The following is a 17,576-nucleotide window of genomic DNA, read 5'->3' as shown; positions in this document are numbered from 1 at the left end:
GTTCTCTGCCAAACCTGGGGTCCCTGCTTTCTACAGCTGAGAGGAAGAACAGATAACAATGTGTTGTTTCTGACAGATTTACCCACAGTGGAGAAATATCACAGATTTTGAATGTCTGACGAAAACTATATTACATTTTAGTCTAGTTTTAGTCATCACAGATCTATTTTTGTTAGTTTTAGTCTAGTTTTAGTCATCACAGATCTATTTTTGTTAGTTTTAGTCTAGTTTTAGTCATCACAGATCTATTTTTGTTAGTTTTAGTCTAGTTTTAGTCATCACAGATCTATTTTTGTTAGTCTTAGTCTAGTTTGTCATCACAGATCTATTTTTGTTAGTTTCAGTCTAGTTTTAGTCATCATAGATCTATTTTTGTTAGTTTTAGTCTAGTTTTAGTCATCACAGATCTATTTTTGTTAGTCTCAGTCTAGTTTTAGTCATCACAGATCTATTTTTGATTGTCTCAGTCTAGTTTTAGTCATCACAGATCTATTATTGTTAGTCTCAGTCTAGTTTTAGTCATCACAGATCTATTTTTGTTAGTCTCAGTCTAGTTTTAGTCATCACAGATCTATTTTTGTTAGTCTCAGTCTAGTTTTAGTCATCACAGATCTATTATTGTTAGTCTCAGTCTAGTTTTAGTCATCACAGATCTATTATTGTTAGTCTTAGTCTAGTTTTAGTCATCACAGATCTATTTTTGTTAGTCTCAGTCTAGTTTTAGTCATCACAGATCTATTTTTGTTAGTGTTAGTCTAGTTTTAGTCATCACAGATCTATTTTTGTTGGTGTTAGTCTAGTTTTAGTCATCACAGATCTATTTTTGTTAGTTTTAGTCTAGTTTTAGTCATCACAGATCTATTTTTGTTAGTCTTAGTCTAGTTTTAGTCATCACAGATCTATTTTTGTTAGTCTTAGTCTAGTTTTAGTCATCACAGATCTATTTTTGTTAGTCTTAGTCTAGTTTTAGTCATCACAGATCTATTTTTGTTAGTCTCAGTCTAGTTTTAGTCATCACAGATCTATTTTTGTTAGTTTTAGTCTAGTTTTAGTCATCACAGATCTATTTTTGTTAGTTTTAGTCTAGTTTTAGTCATCACAGATCTATTTTTGTTAGTCTTAGTCTAGTTTTAGTCATCACAGATCTATTTTTGTTAGTCTCAGTCTAGTTTTAGTCATCACAGATCTATTTTTGTTAGTTTTAGTCTAGTTTTAGTCATCACAGATCTATTTTTGTTAGTCTTAGTCTAGTTTTAGTCATCACAGATCTATTTTTGTTAGTCTCAGTCTAGTTTTAGTCATCACAGATCTATTTTTGTTAGTCTTAGTCTAGTTTTAGTCATCACAGATCTATTTTTGTTAGTTTTAGTCTAGTTTTAGTCATCACAGATCTATTTTTGTTAGTCTCAGTCTAGTTTTAGTCATCACAGATCTTTTTTTGTTAGTTTTAGTCTAGTTTTAGTCATCACAGATCTATTTTTGTTAGTCTCAGTCTAGTTTTAGTCATCACAGATCTATTTTTGTTAGTCTCAGTCTAGTTTTAGTCATCACAGATCTATTTTTGTTAGTTTTAGTCTAGTTTTAGTCATCACAGATCTATTTTTGTTAGTCTCAGTCTAGTTTTAGTCATCACATATCTATTTTTGTTAGTCTCAGTCTAGTTTTAGTCATCACAGATCTATTTTTGTTAGTCTCAGTCTAGTTTTAGTCATCACAGATCTATTTTTGTTAGTCTCAGTCTAGTTTTAGTCATCACAGATCTATTTTTGTTAGTGTTAGTATAGTTTTAGTCATCACAGATCTATTTTTGTTAGTCTCAGTCTAGTTTTAGTCATCACAGATCTTTTTTTGTTAGTTTTAGTCTAGTTTTAGTCATCACAGATCTATTTTTGTTTGTCTCAGTCTAGTTTTAGTCATCACAGATCTATTATTGTTAGTCTCAGTCTAGTTTTAGTCATCACAGATCTATTTTTGTTAGTGTTAGTCTAGTTTTAGTCATCACAGATCTATTTTTGTTAGTCTTAGTCTAGTTTTAGTCATCACAGATCTATTTTTGTTAGTCTCAGTCTAGTTTTAGTCATCACAGATCTATTTTTGTTAGTGTTAGTCTAGTTTTAGTCATCACAGATCTATTTTTGTTAGTCTTAGTCTAGTTTTAGTCATCACAGATCTATTTTTGTTGGTGTTAGTCTAGTTTTAGTCATCACAGATCTATTTTTGTTAGTCTCAGTCTAGTTTTAGTCATCACAGATCTATTTTTGTTAGTTTTAGTCTAGTTTTAGTCATCACAGATCTATTTTTGTTAGTTTTAGTCTAGTTTTAGTCATCACAGATCTATTTTTGTTAGTCTTAGTCTAGTTTTAGTCATCACAGATCTATTTTTGTTAGTTTTAGTCTAGTTTTAGTCATCACAGATCTATTTTTGTTAGTCTTAGTCTAGTTTTAGTCATCACAGATCTATTTTTGTTAGTCTCAGTCTAGTTTTAGTCATCACAGATCTTTTTTGTTAGTTTTAGTCTAGTTTTAGTCATCACAGATCTATTTTTGTTAGTCTCAGTCTAGTTTTAGTCATCACAGATCTATTTTTGTTAGTCTCAGTCTAGTTTTAGTCATCACAGATCTATTTTTGTTAGTGTTAGTATAGTTTTAGTCATCACAGATCTATTTTTGTTAGTTTTAGTCTAGTTTTAGTCATCACAGATCTATTTTTGTTTGTCTCAGTCTAGTTTTAGTCATCACAGATCTATTATTGTTAGTCTCAGTCTAGTTTTAGTCATCACAGATCTATTTTTGTTAGTGTTAGTCTAGTTTTAGTCATCACAGATCTATTTTTGTTAGTCTTAGTCTAGTTTTAGTCATCACAGATCTATTTTTGTTAGTCTCAGTCTAGTTTTAGTCATCACAGATCTATTTTTGTTAGTCTAGTCTAGTTTTAGTCATCACAGATCTATTTTTGTTAGTCTCAGTCTAGTTTTAGTCATCACAGATCTATTTTTGTTAGTCTCAGTCTAGTTTTAGTCATCACAGATCTATTTTTGTTAGTGTTAGTATAGTTTTAGTCATCACAGATCTATTTTTGTTAGTTTTAGTCTAGTTTTAGTCATCACAGATCTATTTTTGTTAGTCTTAGTCTAGTTTTAGTCATCACAGATCTATTTTTGTTAGTCTTAGTCTAGTTTTAGTCATCACAGATCTATTTTTGTTAGTTTTAGTCTAGTTTTAGTCATCACAGATCTATTTTTGTTAGTCTTAGTCTAGTTTTAGTCATCACAGATCTATTTTTGTTAGTCTCAGTCTAGTTTTAGTCATCACAGATCTATTTTTGTTAGTCTTAGTCTAGTTTTAGTCATCACAGATCTATTTTTGTTAGTTTTAGTCTAGTTTTAGTCATCACAGATCTATTTTTGTTAGTCTCAGTCTAGTTTTAGTCATCACAGATCTTTTTTTGTTAGTTTTAGTCTAGTTTTAGTCATCACAGATCTATTTTTGTTAGTCTCAGTCTAGTTTTAGTCATCACAGATCTATTTTTGTTAGTCTCAGTCTAGTTTTAGTCATCACAGATCTATTTTTGTTAGTGTTAGTATAGTTTTAGTCATCACAGATCTATTTTTGTTAGTTTTAGTCTAGTTTTAGTCATCACAGATCTATTTTTGTTAGTCTTAGTCTAGTTTTAGTCATCACAGATCTATTTTTGTTTGTCTCAGTCTAGTTTTAGTCATCACAGATCTATTTTTGTTAGTCTCAGTCTAGTTTTAGTCATCACAGATCTATTTTTGTTAGTGTTAGTCTAGTTTTAGTCATCACAGATCTATTTTTGTTAGTCTTAGTCTAGTTTTAGTCATCACAGATCTATTTTTGTTAGTCTTAGTCTAGTTTTAGTCATCACAGATCTATTTTTGTTAGTCTAGTCTAGTTTTAGTCATCACAGATCTATTTTTGTTAGTCTTAGTCTAGTTTTAGTCATCACAGATCTATTTTTGTTGGTGTTAGTCTAGTTTTAGTCATCACAGATCTATTTTTGTTAGTCTTAGTCTAGTTTTAGTCATCACAGATCTATTTTTGTTAGTCTTAGTCTAGTTTTAGTCATCACAGATCTATTTTTGTTAGTCTTAGTCTAGTTTTAGTCATCACAGATCTATTTTTGTTAGTCTTAGTCTAGTTTTAGTCATCACAGATCTATTTTTGTTAGTTTTAGTCTAGTTTTAGTCATCACAGATCTATTTTTGTTAGTCTTAGTCTAGTTTTAGTCATCACAGATCTATTTTTGTTAGTCTCAGTCTAGTTTTAGTCATCACAGATCTATTTTTGTTAGTCTCAGTCTAGTTTTAGTCATCACAGATCTATTTTTGTTAGTTTTAGTCTAGTTTTAGTCATCACAGATCTATTTTTGTTAGTCTCAGTCTAGTTTTAGTCATCACAGATCTTTTTTTGTTAGTCTTAGTCTAGTTTTAGTCATCACAGATCTATTTTTGTTAGTCTCAGTCTAGTTTTAGTCATCACAGATCTATTTTTGTTAGTCTTAGTCTAGTTTTAGTCATCACAGATCTATTTTTGTTAGTTTTAGTCTAGTTTTAGTCATCACAGATCTATTTTTGTTAGTCTCAGTCTAGTTTTAGTCATCACAGATCTATTTTTGTTGGTGTTAGTCTAGTTTTAGTCATCACAGATCTATTTTTGTTGGTTTTAGTATAGTTTTAGTCATCATAGATCTATTTTTGTTAGTCTCAGTCTAGTTTTAGTCATCACAGATCTATTTTTGTTAGTCTCAGTCTAGTTTTAGTCATCACAGATCTATTTTTGTTAGTTTTAGTCTAGTTTTAGTCATCATAGATCTATTTTTGTTAGTCTCAGTCTAGTTTTAGTCATCACAGATCTATTTTTGTTAGTCTCAGTCTAGTTTTATTCATCACAGATCTATTTTTGGTGGTGTTAGTCTAGTTTTAGTCATCACAGATCTATTTTTGTTAGTTTTAGTCATATTTTGGTCGATGAAGTTAACACTGTTCAGGTAAGCTGTTCCACAGACGGGGGTCGTAGTTGTAAAAAGATGCCTCTCTATGATTTCGTTCACTCAGAAAGGTGTAATTGCTCAGGTAAAATGTGGTTTTATTAAAAAAAAAAATTACAGATTCATACATTTTTATTCCAAGTTAAATATTTCAATAAGTGCTTGGGATGGATAAATGCTTGTTGCTATAGGATAGCCCCGAAATAAATTGAAAAATAAAGCTGAAGAGAATGAAAAATAATGCTACTGATTAAGACAAGAATGGTAGATCGTCGATGTATCCACAGCCAGGACGACGAGTCGATAACCGATCGCTGCTTCCCCTCAAAGATGAAAGCGGTAAACCAGAGAAGCTAACCTAGCATGATTTGATGGAGGCTGACACGATGGACAGGCACAGAAAGGCAGCATTGTAGTCCCATTCTGAGACTGAGCTTTGATAAATCTTGAAAGTAAGGACGGTGGGGACTGATATGCAGTAAGTAACGATTTTTACCGGAAGTTCATCAATCCCGCTAAAAGTTTGTAGCCAGGAGGCCCACTGTTACCGATGCTAGGTTAGCCTGTTAGCTCAGAGCAGGCTTCTCACCCCGGCGGGGTTTAAGGCTTTTTAAAGGCCTTTTTGGTGTTTTTAAAGGTGTTAACATCAGTTTCAGATTAACAGAAAAGGAGTATATAATGTTTAAAGTCTTTGTATTAGTATCTCTCCTCTGTATCAGCGGATAAGCTCCTTAAAGATGCTGTCTGAGGTTCATACTGTCAGGAGACGGTGACAGGTTAGCAGGCATGCAGCATCTTTTCTACTCCCTCTGTATATTCAGATAAAAACTTTAACAGTGTTTTTATGATCCTCTGTTTGACAGAATGAGGGAGTGTGCAGGTGTAGTCTCTCAGGTTGTTTATATTTTTACTTATGATATGTTTGTTTCATCTAATACTGATGTAATTCTGATACTTCCAAACTCACCTGATGCATGTTTACACCTGTGCTGCACAGTTAATCTCATCTAATTGTGCTGTCAGGCTGTGAAATAAGGTCATTGCTGCTATAACTTTGGTGTTCAGTCATACTATAAAGGTTTACAAAAATACCTGCAGAAAGGCCTTTAAGAGTGACTTTATTTTCAAAAAGGATATTTAAAAATGTTGAATTATTTTGAAAGCAGTACTGTAAAAACTAGAAAAGCCCTTTTCAAGCTCAGCTCTTTTCCTGAAGTCATCTCAGGCATGTGACTCTTCCTCTCAATGCCATTTCCAGGTCATGAAGCGGGTTCGAACTGAGCAGATCCAGTATGCTGTGGCTCAGTACCTGAAGAGGAGGCAGTACGTGGACACCGATGGTTCCCTGAAGGGAGCCAAGCTCTTTCAGTCAGCAGAGGAGATGGCTGCCAGCCTCACCGGTGAGCACACTGTAGATAAGCAAAGTGGAGCATAACACATTTAATATCCATAAGAATAGAAACAATTACGTCTCCTGTCTGCATCCCTCTCTCCCTCTTTCTGGTTCTGTGAGCAGTGCAGACCGAGTCTGGATGTGCCAACATCGTCTCTGCTGCACCGTGCCAGTCTGACCCCCAGCAGTATGAGACCCAGTACTCCAGGCTGCGTAACTTCCTCTCAGGTAGGTCTGTCATTGGGAGAAGAGGGGTTGTAAATAGGGGTGCACCGATAGCAATTTTCTGGCCGATCACTGATCTTTAAAAGCCTGACCTGCCTTATGATCATGACCTTTTATTTCATAATTATGACTTAGAATCTTTTTCAAGAATTGCTGTACTTTCACATTTTCTTCTTTTTTATTTGACCCAAATGGGCTTCCATACAGGCATCTCAAGGGCCCCTCCCTGGGAATCAGTACTGTCGGTACCTGATCTGTCCCGGAAACCCGATTTGTACTGGGCATGCGCACACACGCGTCTACATCCGCTCAAAGCATTTACTGATCAGGCAGTGTTGTTGCTGCCCAATCAGTACTATGCATGTGCAAATATACGTCACCTTTTTTTTGTTTCTTTGTTTGTTTGTTTTTTTGTTTGTTTGTTTGTTTTTTTGCCAGCGGCGGAACAAAGTAAAAGAAGAAGAAGAGCGTAGTGCAGATCGGGCAGCAACAACCCTGCCTGATCAGTAACTGCCGTTAAATGCTTAGATAGGCTGCCGAGCGGATGTAGACGCACGTGTGCACATGCACTGTACAAATCGGGTTTCCGGGACGGATCAGGTACTGACAAGTACCCTTTTTCCTCCCTGTGCTACGCCATGGACTTTTCCCTATTAATTTAGTAATACTATGAAATAATACCATCACTACAAAAGGCAAAAAAAATACAGTTAAGGTTGTATTGCTCAGCCCCACTGGAACTGAATTTTTCTGTTGGCTGATCTGGTGGCATGTGGTGCAGACTCCACCTATCAGAGCTGTGGCACTCAAAGACAGCCACGATCAATTAACACATTTAACTCTGTGGTGAATGACAGAATCTCTCTACTGACTGCATAAACAGTTGAATGAGCACTATGGCGGAATACATCCGAAAGCTGGCCACGTAAATGTCCCAAAATAATTTGAAAAAATTACAACCCAGTGATATTTTTTTTATTTTAAAATATTTTTGTTCCTTTTTCATGCTGATTGATTTTATGTAATATCAGAGGTTCCATTTTATGTTTTTCATCTCCAATCAGAAACAGACATATCATGGGCAAAGGAGGTGAGCAGCATCCTCTACCCGCTTTTTGTCTACCTCCACCTGGACATGGTGCAGTGCGGCCTGAAGGGGGCAGTAGATGGCTTTTACAGTCGTTTCCATGGTGCATTTCTTCAGGACAGTGAGCAGCGCGTCATCGTAGAGCAGCTCCGCCATGTTCTCACCTCTCAGGACGTCGCTGCAAACCCCAAACTGAGCGCTTTCCTTGAGCACAAGTACGTGGTTCACCTGACGGAGCCGGCCTACAGCTACCTGCTGCGCTACCTGCAGAGTGAGGACAACAGCGCCCTCTGCAGGGCGATAAGCACACATCTGCAGCTGGAGGTCACCACCTTAAGACGTACAGACTACCAGCTTTACGGAGCTGCAGGCGGGACAGCTGCCGCCCCAAACTCCACCTCATCCTGGGCTGGAGTGGATGGGGCGGAGGGTGGGGAGGGGGTGGAGGTCCCAGCAGGGATCCCGCAGAGCGAGGCGGCCCTGGAGGCTCTGCAGGACTGCATTAAGAAAGTACGTGAAGGCCCGCCGACGCTCACCACTGTGTGTTTCTATGCCTTCCACCACACGGAGCAGATGCTGAACACGGCGGAGGTGTCGGCGGACAGCCGGCTGCTGAGCGCCGGCTTCGACAGCTCCACTGTGAAACTGTGGAGCCTCCGAGCCCGAAAACTGAAGGCCAAACCGCATCAGGCTGACGTGTCGCATGTCCACCTGGCCTGTGACGTGCTGGAGGAGGAGGTGAGTTAGTTTGAGAGGAAACTATCATCTGAATGTTTATCACAGCACTTTAAGGGTTAACTGCAGACAGGCAGGACTCTGGCTTAAGTTACAGTAAGCTAATAGAACTTTTTTATTAGGAAAGCATCTTTTCCTCTTATTTCCACTTTTTGATATGATATTACTTGTTGAGTGTAAGTGAAAATAAAGAACACATTTATCAGAGTTCACAGCAGGTATGACACTCTTCTATGATGTAGAACCATTTCATACAGCATCCATGGTTCAGTTTACATGTTAATTGTGTGTTTTTTTCCTTAGTTTATGTTTTTTTTGTGGTTCTGCATTTAACTTCCTTCCATGTTATACACATTTTTTGAAAGCATCTTCATCTGAGGACATTAAATTTTGGGTTCCTGTCACAATTACTCTTCTGATTTAAAACCTGTTAGTCTCATTTGTAGCCACGTTGTCTGCCTTATGGCTGCAGAATTGACGTTTTATCAACAGTAACAAGCTACAGCACTGCCAAAGGTAAATATTCAGTCTGATGATTTCTTAAACTCCAGCTCGCTCACCATCGTTTTTCTCCTCAGGATGAAGAGGACAGCTCCGGCAGCGAGATAAAGACTCTGCGGGGCCACAGCGGCCCCGTGTTTCGGACCGCCTTCCTGACAGACAGCTCCGGCCTGCTCTCCTGCTCCGAGGACACGACCGTCCGCTACTGGGACCTGGGCAGCTTCACAAACACGGCGCTCTACCAGGGCCACGCCTACCCGGTGTGGGACGTTGATGTCAGCCCCTGCAGTCTTTACTTTGCCAGCGGCTCCCACGACCGCACCGCTCGTCTCTGGACGTTCTCACGCACCTACCCCCTACGGCTGTACGCGGGGCATCTCGCTGATGTCGACTGCATCAAGTTCCATCCGAACTCCAACTATCTCGCCACCGGCTCCACGGACAAGACTGTCCGTCTGTGGAGCACCCAACAGGGGGCGTCGGTTCGCCTCTTTACTGGCCACCGCGGCCCCGTACTGTCCCTCGCTTTCTCTCCCAATGGGAAATATCTGGCGTCGGCCGGTGAGGACCAGAGGGTGAAGCTGTGGGACTTATCGTCAGGGGTGTTGTTTAAAGACCTGCGTGGTCACACGGACAGCGTCACCAGCCTGTCCTTCAGCCCCGACAGCAGCCTGGTGGCGTCTTCATCTATGGACAACTCTGTCCGGGTTTGGGACATCCGGAACTCCCACGGTGGGACGCCGGCTGACGGCTCGTCCAGTGAGCTGGTGGGACAGTACACTGGAAACACCAGCAACGTCCTGAATGTCCAGTTCATGGCGTGTAACTTACTGCTGGTGACGGGGACGGCACAGGAGAAAACAGAGCAGTAGCCTCCGTCTGATTTTTCTGTTTATGTTTGAGAGGAAAGTCTGAAGATGTCATAGATGTACGCACATAGACCAGTGGTTTGCAAACTTTTTTCGCCCAGGGCACACCATATTCATATCAATACAAATTAAGTAGACTTTATAAATAATATAACATTCAAGGTGGCCCAAAAGGGAAGATAAAGAGGAGAGGTTTCTGGGGCCCACCCATCTGGGGGTGGAAAAAATTAGTTAAAAGTGATGAAAAAAACCATGGCAAAATTGGGTAACAAGTGGCAAGACAAAGTAAAAAATGGGTGACAATTGGCATAAGGGGCCAAAAAATGGGTTACAAGTGGCCAAAAATGGTTAAATGTTGTAAAAAGGTGGTAAAAATGGTTTAAAAGTGATTAAAATAGGCAAAATTGGGCAAAAAAAAAAGTGGCCAAACAAAGGCGAAGTCAGCTAAAATTGGCAAGAAGGTTGAAAAATGGGTTGAAAGTGTCAAAAAGGTGACAAAATGGATTAAAAGTGGCAAACAGGGTTACATTTACAAAAAGGGGTTAAAAGTGATGAAAAACTGGCAAAACTGTCCAAATAATAGCAAAAGTAGGCAAAAAAGGTAGCAAAAATGGGTTAAATGTGGCAAAAAGTTCCAAAACAGTTGCAAAAATGGGTCAGAAGTATTAAAAAGAGTTGCAAAATAGCAAAAAAAAAGCAAAAATGGTTTTAGTTGTCATAAAGTGTCAATTAAAAGTGTTTGAATTAATCATTTTAACACCAGTTTCAACTCAATAATAGCTTGCCAAGTGAGGTAACTGTTAGCCAGGAGGCTAGCACCAATGCTACTGATCCGACACACATACACTAATACCATCAGTAACTCACTACTAGGGAGGGCCCATTCTCTGGGGTTTTTCGGGGGCCCAGCCAGATCCCCAAGGCACACCTTGAGTTGCCTCACCTTGCCACACCATTTGAGAGCCAATGACCTAGATGACACTTTCAGGCTTCTGACATTTCCACGTGGGAGCCATTGGGAACGGGGGAAGTCTCAGCCCCGAATGAGGAAGTGGGGGGTCTTTAAGTGTTAGAATATTTAAAGAATGTGAATTAGTTGAGTTTTTAAGCTGCTCTGCCAACAGCAATCATGGATTTGTGATTCAAGATACTTGATTCTATTCAGGATGGATGTTTTTTATTTTTGTTAATCCTGGCAGAACAAATAGTCCTATTCACATCTTTATAAAAATTAATATGTACATGTTAAAATGAAAACTGCAAAGGCTATTATAAATGTATGGTAAAGCATTCAGTAGCCATGCAGAGGTCTGGGTGGCTCAAAGACAGTAGCAGCTTTCATTGACCACCAGGTGGAGCTGCAGCACCAGGCATACTATTCTCCATCTCCTCAAACCGACATGTTTACCTCACATAAAAACAGCGGAGAACCAGAGCTGTTGATTTAAACTGTGAGTCTTTGCCCTGTTAGTAGTCTATGCCCCAGTGAAATCAGAGACGTCCCAACCAGAACTTAGCCTCAGTGATGTTTACATACCAATTTGTCTCTGTCCTTTGCTGCCAACACAAAAATACGGACAGTTTTATGTGTTTACCATGTGTTTGGATAACTATTTCTGCTGTTTGGGAAGTAAAGGACCAGAAACATGAATGCCAGTAATGATAAGGAGGCTCACTGTCAGCTGTCAGTCAGTGTTCTGGTGCTGTAACGTTAAATACAGTCTTATTTGGATTCATTTACATTAGGAGGAAATCTTTTTGTAGCTACTGTTAACCTACAGAGACAGCAGGGCATCTGACTGCTACTTAACCCCCCTCCCAGATGGCGCCCGTGTAGACATTTCCCTACTGCTGACAGCGTCTATGTGTGTGCATCTATGAAATATTTCATCTCCAGTCTGAATGTTTCGCCACCTGCACAGGATTCCTTCATTTTCCTTGGTTGTCGCCGTAGAAAAGAAGCAGAGTTTGAGATGTTTTTTTACTGCATAAGTTTCATTCTGTAAACCTGGCTCTCACGTTAATTTACAGGTAAAATCTCAGAAAGTCTGATGTGTTTTTTAGATGTCAGTATTAAAATGTTCCTGTTGGCCTCGGTGGCCTAAATGTGCTTTCTTTGCTGCCATGCGCTGCTGTTCTACTCCATGAGAGCTGTGTGTTTCTGTTGGATAATAAATGATAATTCATTGTTCTGTTTCACCCTCTAATGATCTGAGCCTAAAGAAGTGGAGCAGAGTTTGTGGTTATGCCTTCTGAAGATTTAAGAGTATAAAAAACTATTAGAGAGGTTCTGAGATCCCCTCTGAAACAGAGGTGGACCAAATGTAGAAATGAGGGTCAGCACTGATGTTTGGGAAAAATCAGCTGGTGCTCATTCTTTCAATGTTTCTTAGGTGTAAGAGTCCTGACACACCGATATTTTCTCTTCTGTTTGCAATGAAAATAGATCAAGAGCGTTCAGAAAGGTATGGAAAGCCAATCATAAGGGAAATTATTGAAACAAAAATGAGTCCAAAATTCAGAGAAAGTAAGTTAAGGCTTTGAGATGCAGAAGTCTGAAATAGTATAAATTAATGATGACTTATTTCAATATTATTACTATTTTATAATTTTGATTTTTTTATCCTATACTTTAGATAGATAATAATTACAATTTAAAATTCGATTTAGACTTTAAATCCAAAAATTTAGACTTAAAATAAATCCTTTGTGATTAAATATCTCATAATTTTGACTTTTTAAAAATCCTAATCATGATTTACTGTAATAATTTCTACTTAAAATCCCACTATCTAGATTCTTAAATCATAATTATGAGCAAATATCTCATAATTTATATTTTTAATCCCACAAACTCATAATATTGAATTATTTTCTCATAAACGTGACATAATCACGATTTAGATTTTGAAAATCATAATCATGAATTACTTTCTCATAATTTAGACTTTTAATTCCACAATTCAGACTTTAAAAAAATTCATAATGAATTACTATCAGATAACTTTTACTTTAAATCCCATTATTTAAGTTTTTTTTAAAAATCCTAATTATGACATAATATTGTGAAACACTAAAATCCCAAATTTTACTGTAGATTAGAAAAAGATAATAACATCTCATAATTAGTATGTTTTGATAGTGTAATTTAGACTGTTATCATAATTATCTCATAACTTTGATTCCCTCTCTGGATCTTCGTCTCTGTCTGGAGGTTATTTCTTCTAGAAGATTGTTCAGCAGTGTACTTCGTTCAGGAAGTAAAAATCTGATTTATTTTCTCCGTAATAGATTTTATTATCAGGAACATCAAAGTCGGACTGACCATGGAGTGAAACGATGATTTATACTCCTGTAAAAGGCAAAATGTGCAAGATATAAAGTCAGAATCATGAGTTTAAAGGTCAAAATTTGACTTAAAATCTTAGGTTGTGAATCTAAAGGTAATAATATGAAATAAAAAGTCTACATTAAAAGTTAACGGTCACATATTTTACCCTTTTAAGACAAGTGTACAGGTGCATCTCAAAAAGTTAGAATATCATGAAAAAGTTCAATATTTTCTGTCACTCTTTTCTGAAAGGTAAACCCATATATTATATAGACTCATTACACACAGAGTGAAACATTTCAAGCCTTTATTTCTTGAAATGTTGATGATTATGGCTTAAAGATAAGAAAACCCAAAATTCAGTGTCTCAGAAATTTAGAATATTACATGAGATCAATTTAAAAAGGATATTTTAAACAGAAATGTCAGGCTTCTGAAAAGTATGTTCATTTCTATGCATCAATACTTGGTTGGACCTCCTTTTGCATGAATTACTGCATCAGTGCGGCGTGGCATGGAGGCGATCAGCCTGTGGCACTGCTCAGGTGTAATGGAAGCCCAGGTTGCTTTCATAGCAGCCTTCAGGTCATCTGCATTGTTGGGTCTGGTGTCTCTCATCTTCCATAGATCCTCTATGGGGGTCAGGTCAGAATCAAGCACAGTAACACCATGGTCATTGAAGCAGCTTTTGGTACCTTTGTCAGTGTGGGCAGGTGCCAAGTCCTGCTGGAAAATGAAATCAGCATCTCCATGGTGCTTGTCAGCAGAAGGAAGCATGAAGGTCTCTAAAATGTCCTGGTAGATGGCTGCGTTGACTGTGGACTTCAGAAAACAGAGTGGACCAACACCAGCAGATGCCATGGCAGCCCAAATCATCACTGACTGTGGAAACTTCACACTGGACTTCAAGCAACGTGGATTCTGGTCCTCTCCACTCCTCCGCCACTTCTAAACAATTCTTGCGACTTATGCCTAAAGTTGTCTCTGTTTACCCATTATTGCCACTATTAACCACAGTTTACCACTTTTTACACCCAATTTTTCCCATTTTAACCACATTTCACTATCTAATATGCCCATTTTTGCCAGTTTGACCCATTTCTGCTAATATCTACCTTTTTTTTTCTCAGTTAACACTTTTTTCACAGTTTGAGTTTTTCATCCCATTTCACCAAATGTCCACCCATTTGTGCCAATTTGAAGCCTTTTTTTTTTCGATTTTAATGTCATTTTTGCCACTTCCAATCAATTTCTTCTACTTTTGAAATACTTTTTTTTTTAAATTCTACTAATTTCACCTCCTTTTCCCACCATTTTTTGGCCATATTTACTTACTTTTGCTATTTTTACCCATTTTTTTTTTGTTGTTGTTTTTTTTTTTACCAAAAAGGATTTACTTTTTCAAGAAGGCTATTTACTACACAAATGATTAAAATGATATTTGCTTCTTTGATAAGAGTGGTTATTTTTCAGGTTAAATATGAAATATGGATATCACAGCTTAACCATGGTTTTGCTGACCTCCATGGGCCCCCAGTTTGGTCTGAGCCCCAGAAAGCTCTCCCCTTTATCCCCACTTATGGGTGGCCTTGTCTCTGCATGACTGTTCCTGAATGTTCATGGCTGTTTAACCACCTTCAGGTAGAGTGGGGGTCCCTGATGTTCGGCACCTTTATTTTTGGGGCTCGCGGGCTGAAAAGGTTGAGCCCCTGGTTTAGAGGACTGAGGCGACATTTAAGCATCAGTATCAGCAAAATGATAAATCTCAGCAGAGTGGATATCTGTAAAAATCCAGTATGTGTAGAAATCTCAGCTGAATTTCTTTGCAGCCTCTCATTTATGTTTCTGAACTCTGTGCATGACCTGGCATTTCTGTGTTTAAAGGCATAGACTGTACTAGTGTTAATCAAACAGAGGAACACATAGCTGTGTAAACACACTCATGATCAGCTATGAGAGGAATCTGGAGCGTGTGCTGGAATGTGGATGTCGTAGTCCTCAGAGACGAGTCCTGAGTTTCCTACAGATGTGGGTGCAGCAGGAGCGGTGATGGCACGCCCGAATGTCTGCATCAAAGACAAGAGAGAGAGAGAGAGAGAGAGAGAGAGAGCATGACTCTGTATCCATAACCATGGCTGCAATGAAGACTCATCATGGGCGTCAGAGAGGCCCCCAGGAACATACCACACCCTGCAGTACTGGATCAGTCTGCATACATCAGTCTTTTTTCATAAAGCAGCAATTTAAAAACAGAGTCCCCTGCAGACACTTCACAACGAGGACAGGTCTAGACTATCAGGAGTATTTAAGAGTCTCTGAGAGATGGATCTGGATCAGCTGGCTAGTGAAGGCCAGTGAAGACCCTGTTACAGCCAACACCACTGAGGACAAGTTTTTCAAGGTCCTGCTGGGATATTAGTCCTTTAATCCCAGAAATACTAATTCAGGTCTGAGTCTGTGACAACACCCTGGTCTGTGGTTTTTATCCATAGTGACTGGAGCTGCACTTTAAACATTCCTCCTTGGTGCCAAAAAAACCCCTCAGTTTCTTCTCTTATGGCACATCCTCTCTGTGATTCAGTGCTTTTTTGGGGCCATGGCCACCTGGGGACAGTGAGATGTAGAGCGGTGTGTCATCTGCGTAGTTAATGTGGTTTATTTTGTTGTTTTTCTATGATCTGAGTGAGAGGGAGCAGGTAGATGTTAAACAGAAGAGGCCCCAGGATGGAGCCTTGGGGGACTCCACATGTGGTTTTGGTGTGCTCAGGTTTAAAGTTACCTATGAGCACAGAACAGTCCCTGTCCTTTAAGTCAGTGGTTCTCAACCTTGGGGTTGCGACCCCCTCAGAGTGCGAGACACTCTGAGGCGGGTCTCCAGATGGCTTAAAAAACCTAAGAATATTTTTAAAATTACGCTGTTGCCACTTTACACCAATTCTACCAAATGTCAACCCTTTTTCATCACTTTTATACACAAATTTTGCCAATTTTAGAACATTTTTGCCACTTAAAACCCATTTCTTTCCATTTTAAAGCCTTTTCTGCCTGTTTTTGACACTTCTAAACCAATTCTTGCCACTTTCTACCTATTGTTGCCTCTGTTGATCCATTATTGCCTCTATCAATCACTTTTAACAAGCTTTTTTGCCCATTTTAACCAAAGTTAACAGATTTTTGCTAGTTTATATGAAATTTTCATCCCATTCCTACTAATTTCCACCTATTTTTTGCACTTAAAAGCCAATTCAGCCACTTTTTAATCCCCTCTAACCATTTTTTGTGCCCATTTTTGCCACTTTAACCCAAATATATACTTTAGAAATCTAATTTCACCACCTTTCCATCATTTTTTGCCCTCATTAACAAATTTAAGCCATTTTAACCCATTTTAATTATGTTTTTAACAAAAGTTATTTTCATTTAAAGAAGGCTATTTTCTACACAAATGAATAAAGATATGTGTTTCTTTGATAAGAGAGGTTATTATTCAAGTCAAATATATATATATATATATATATATATATATATATATATATATATTTTAAGATTTATTTTTGGGCCTTTTCATGCCTTTAATTGATAGAGGAAGGACAGTGGATAGACTTGGAAATGGGGAGAGACATGTGGCAAAGGGCCACAGGCCGGACTCGAACACGGGCCGCCCGCGCACATGGGTAGCATCCTAAACCACTCAACCATCTGCGCTCCCCATTCAAGTCAAATATAAGATATGGATATCACAGCTAACTCTACAATGGACCATGGTTTTGCTGACCTCCATGGGCCCCCAGTTTGGCTGGGTCTCAGACACCTCCCCCCTTTTCCCCTCTTATGAACAGCCTTGTCTAAACTGTGTTCAACCATCTTCAGGTAGAGTGGGGGTCCCCGGTCTCTGGCACCTTTATTTTGGGGGTCATGGTCTGAAAAGTTTGAGAACCCCTGCTTTAATTGGGCTTCAAACCCAATAGAACTGTGACAGACAGTCCAGGCAGGTCTCTAGTCGGTAGAGTAACACATGGTGGTCGGCTGAAGATCAGATTAGACTCAGACTGAAGTTCTGCCATGATCTGAGTTTAAGCGGATGTCATGCTCTCTAGGATAACTTCTATAAAATGAATGCTGGATAAATATTCAGCTTAACTGTGAGTGTTAAGTGTGCCACACCTCCCAAACTCTTTCTGTCTCTAAACTTTACTATAAAGAAGCATAAACCCTGAAGTTCCTGCTGGTGTGACTGATTTGACTGAAAGCAACACTTCTCATTCCCTTATCTTCTGTGAAACCATCAGGTTTGAGTTCTTGCTGTTTCCTGCAGGCCAAACCCAAACAGAGCGAGATAAGAGAGAGAGAGAGAGAGAGAGAGTCAGCAGGGGCGAGGTTCACCTGCCGCAGGAGGACAAACCAGTTTGTGTCTGGAGGGTGTGGAC

The 17,576-nt window shown here is 38.5% G+C and overlaps 1 protein-coding gene across 1 annotated transcript; it reads left to right on the top strand.

The window, feature by feature from the left end:
- Positions 1–5,329: 5,329 nt before the first annotated feature.
- On the top strand, positions 5,330–10,120 carry taf5l (TAF5-like RNA polymerase II, p300/CBP-associated factor (PCAF)-associated factor). Its single transcript, XM_041784449.1, has 5 exons — positions 5,330–5,486; positions 6,267–6,408; positions 6,525–6,629; positions 7,691–8,451; positions 9,027–10,120. Exons 2-5 carry the CDS (start codon positions 6,270–6,272, stop codon positions 9,819–9,821), a joined length of 1,800 nt encoding a protein of 599 aa, XP_041640383.1. The 5' UTR covers positions 5,330–5,486; positions 6,267–6,269; the 3' UTR covers positions 9,822–10,120.
- The last annotated feature ends 7,456 nt before the right edge of the window (positions 10,121–17,576 follow it).

The sequence above is a fragment of the Cheilinus undulatus genome, linkage group 4, assembly GCF_018320785.1.
Source record: "Cheilinus undulatus linkage group 4, ASM1832078v1, whole genome shotgun sequence".
Classification (NCBI taxonomy): domain Eukaryota; kingdom Metazoa; phylum Chordata; class Actinopteri; order Labriformes; family Labridae; genus Cheilinus; species Cheilinus undulatus.
Note: the sequence above shows the minus strand (reverse complement) of the source record. Positions and strands in the feature narration are given on the sequence as shown.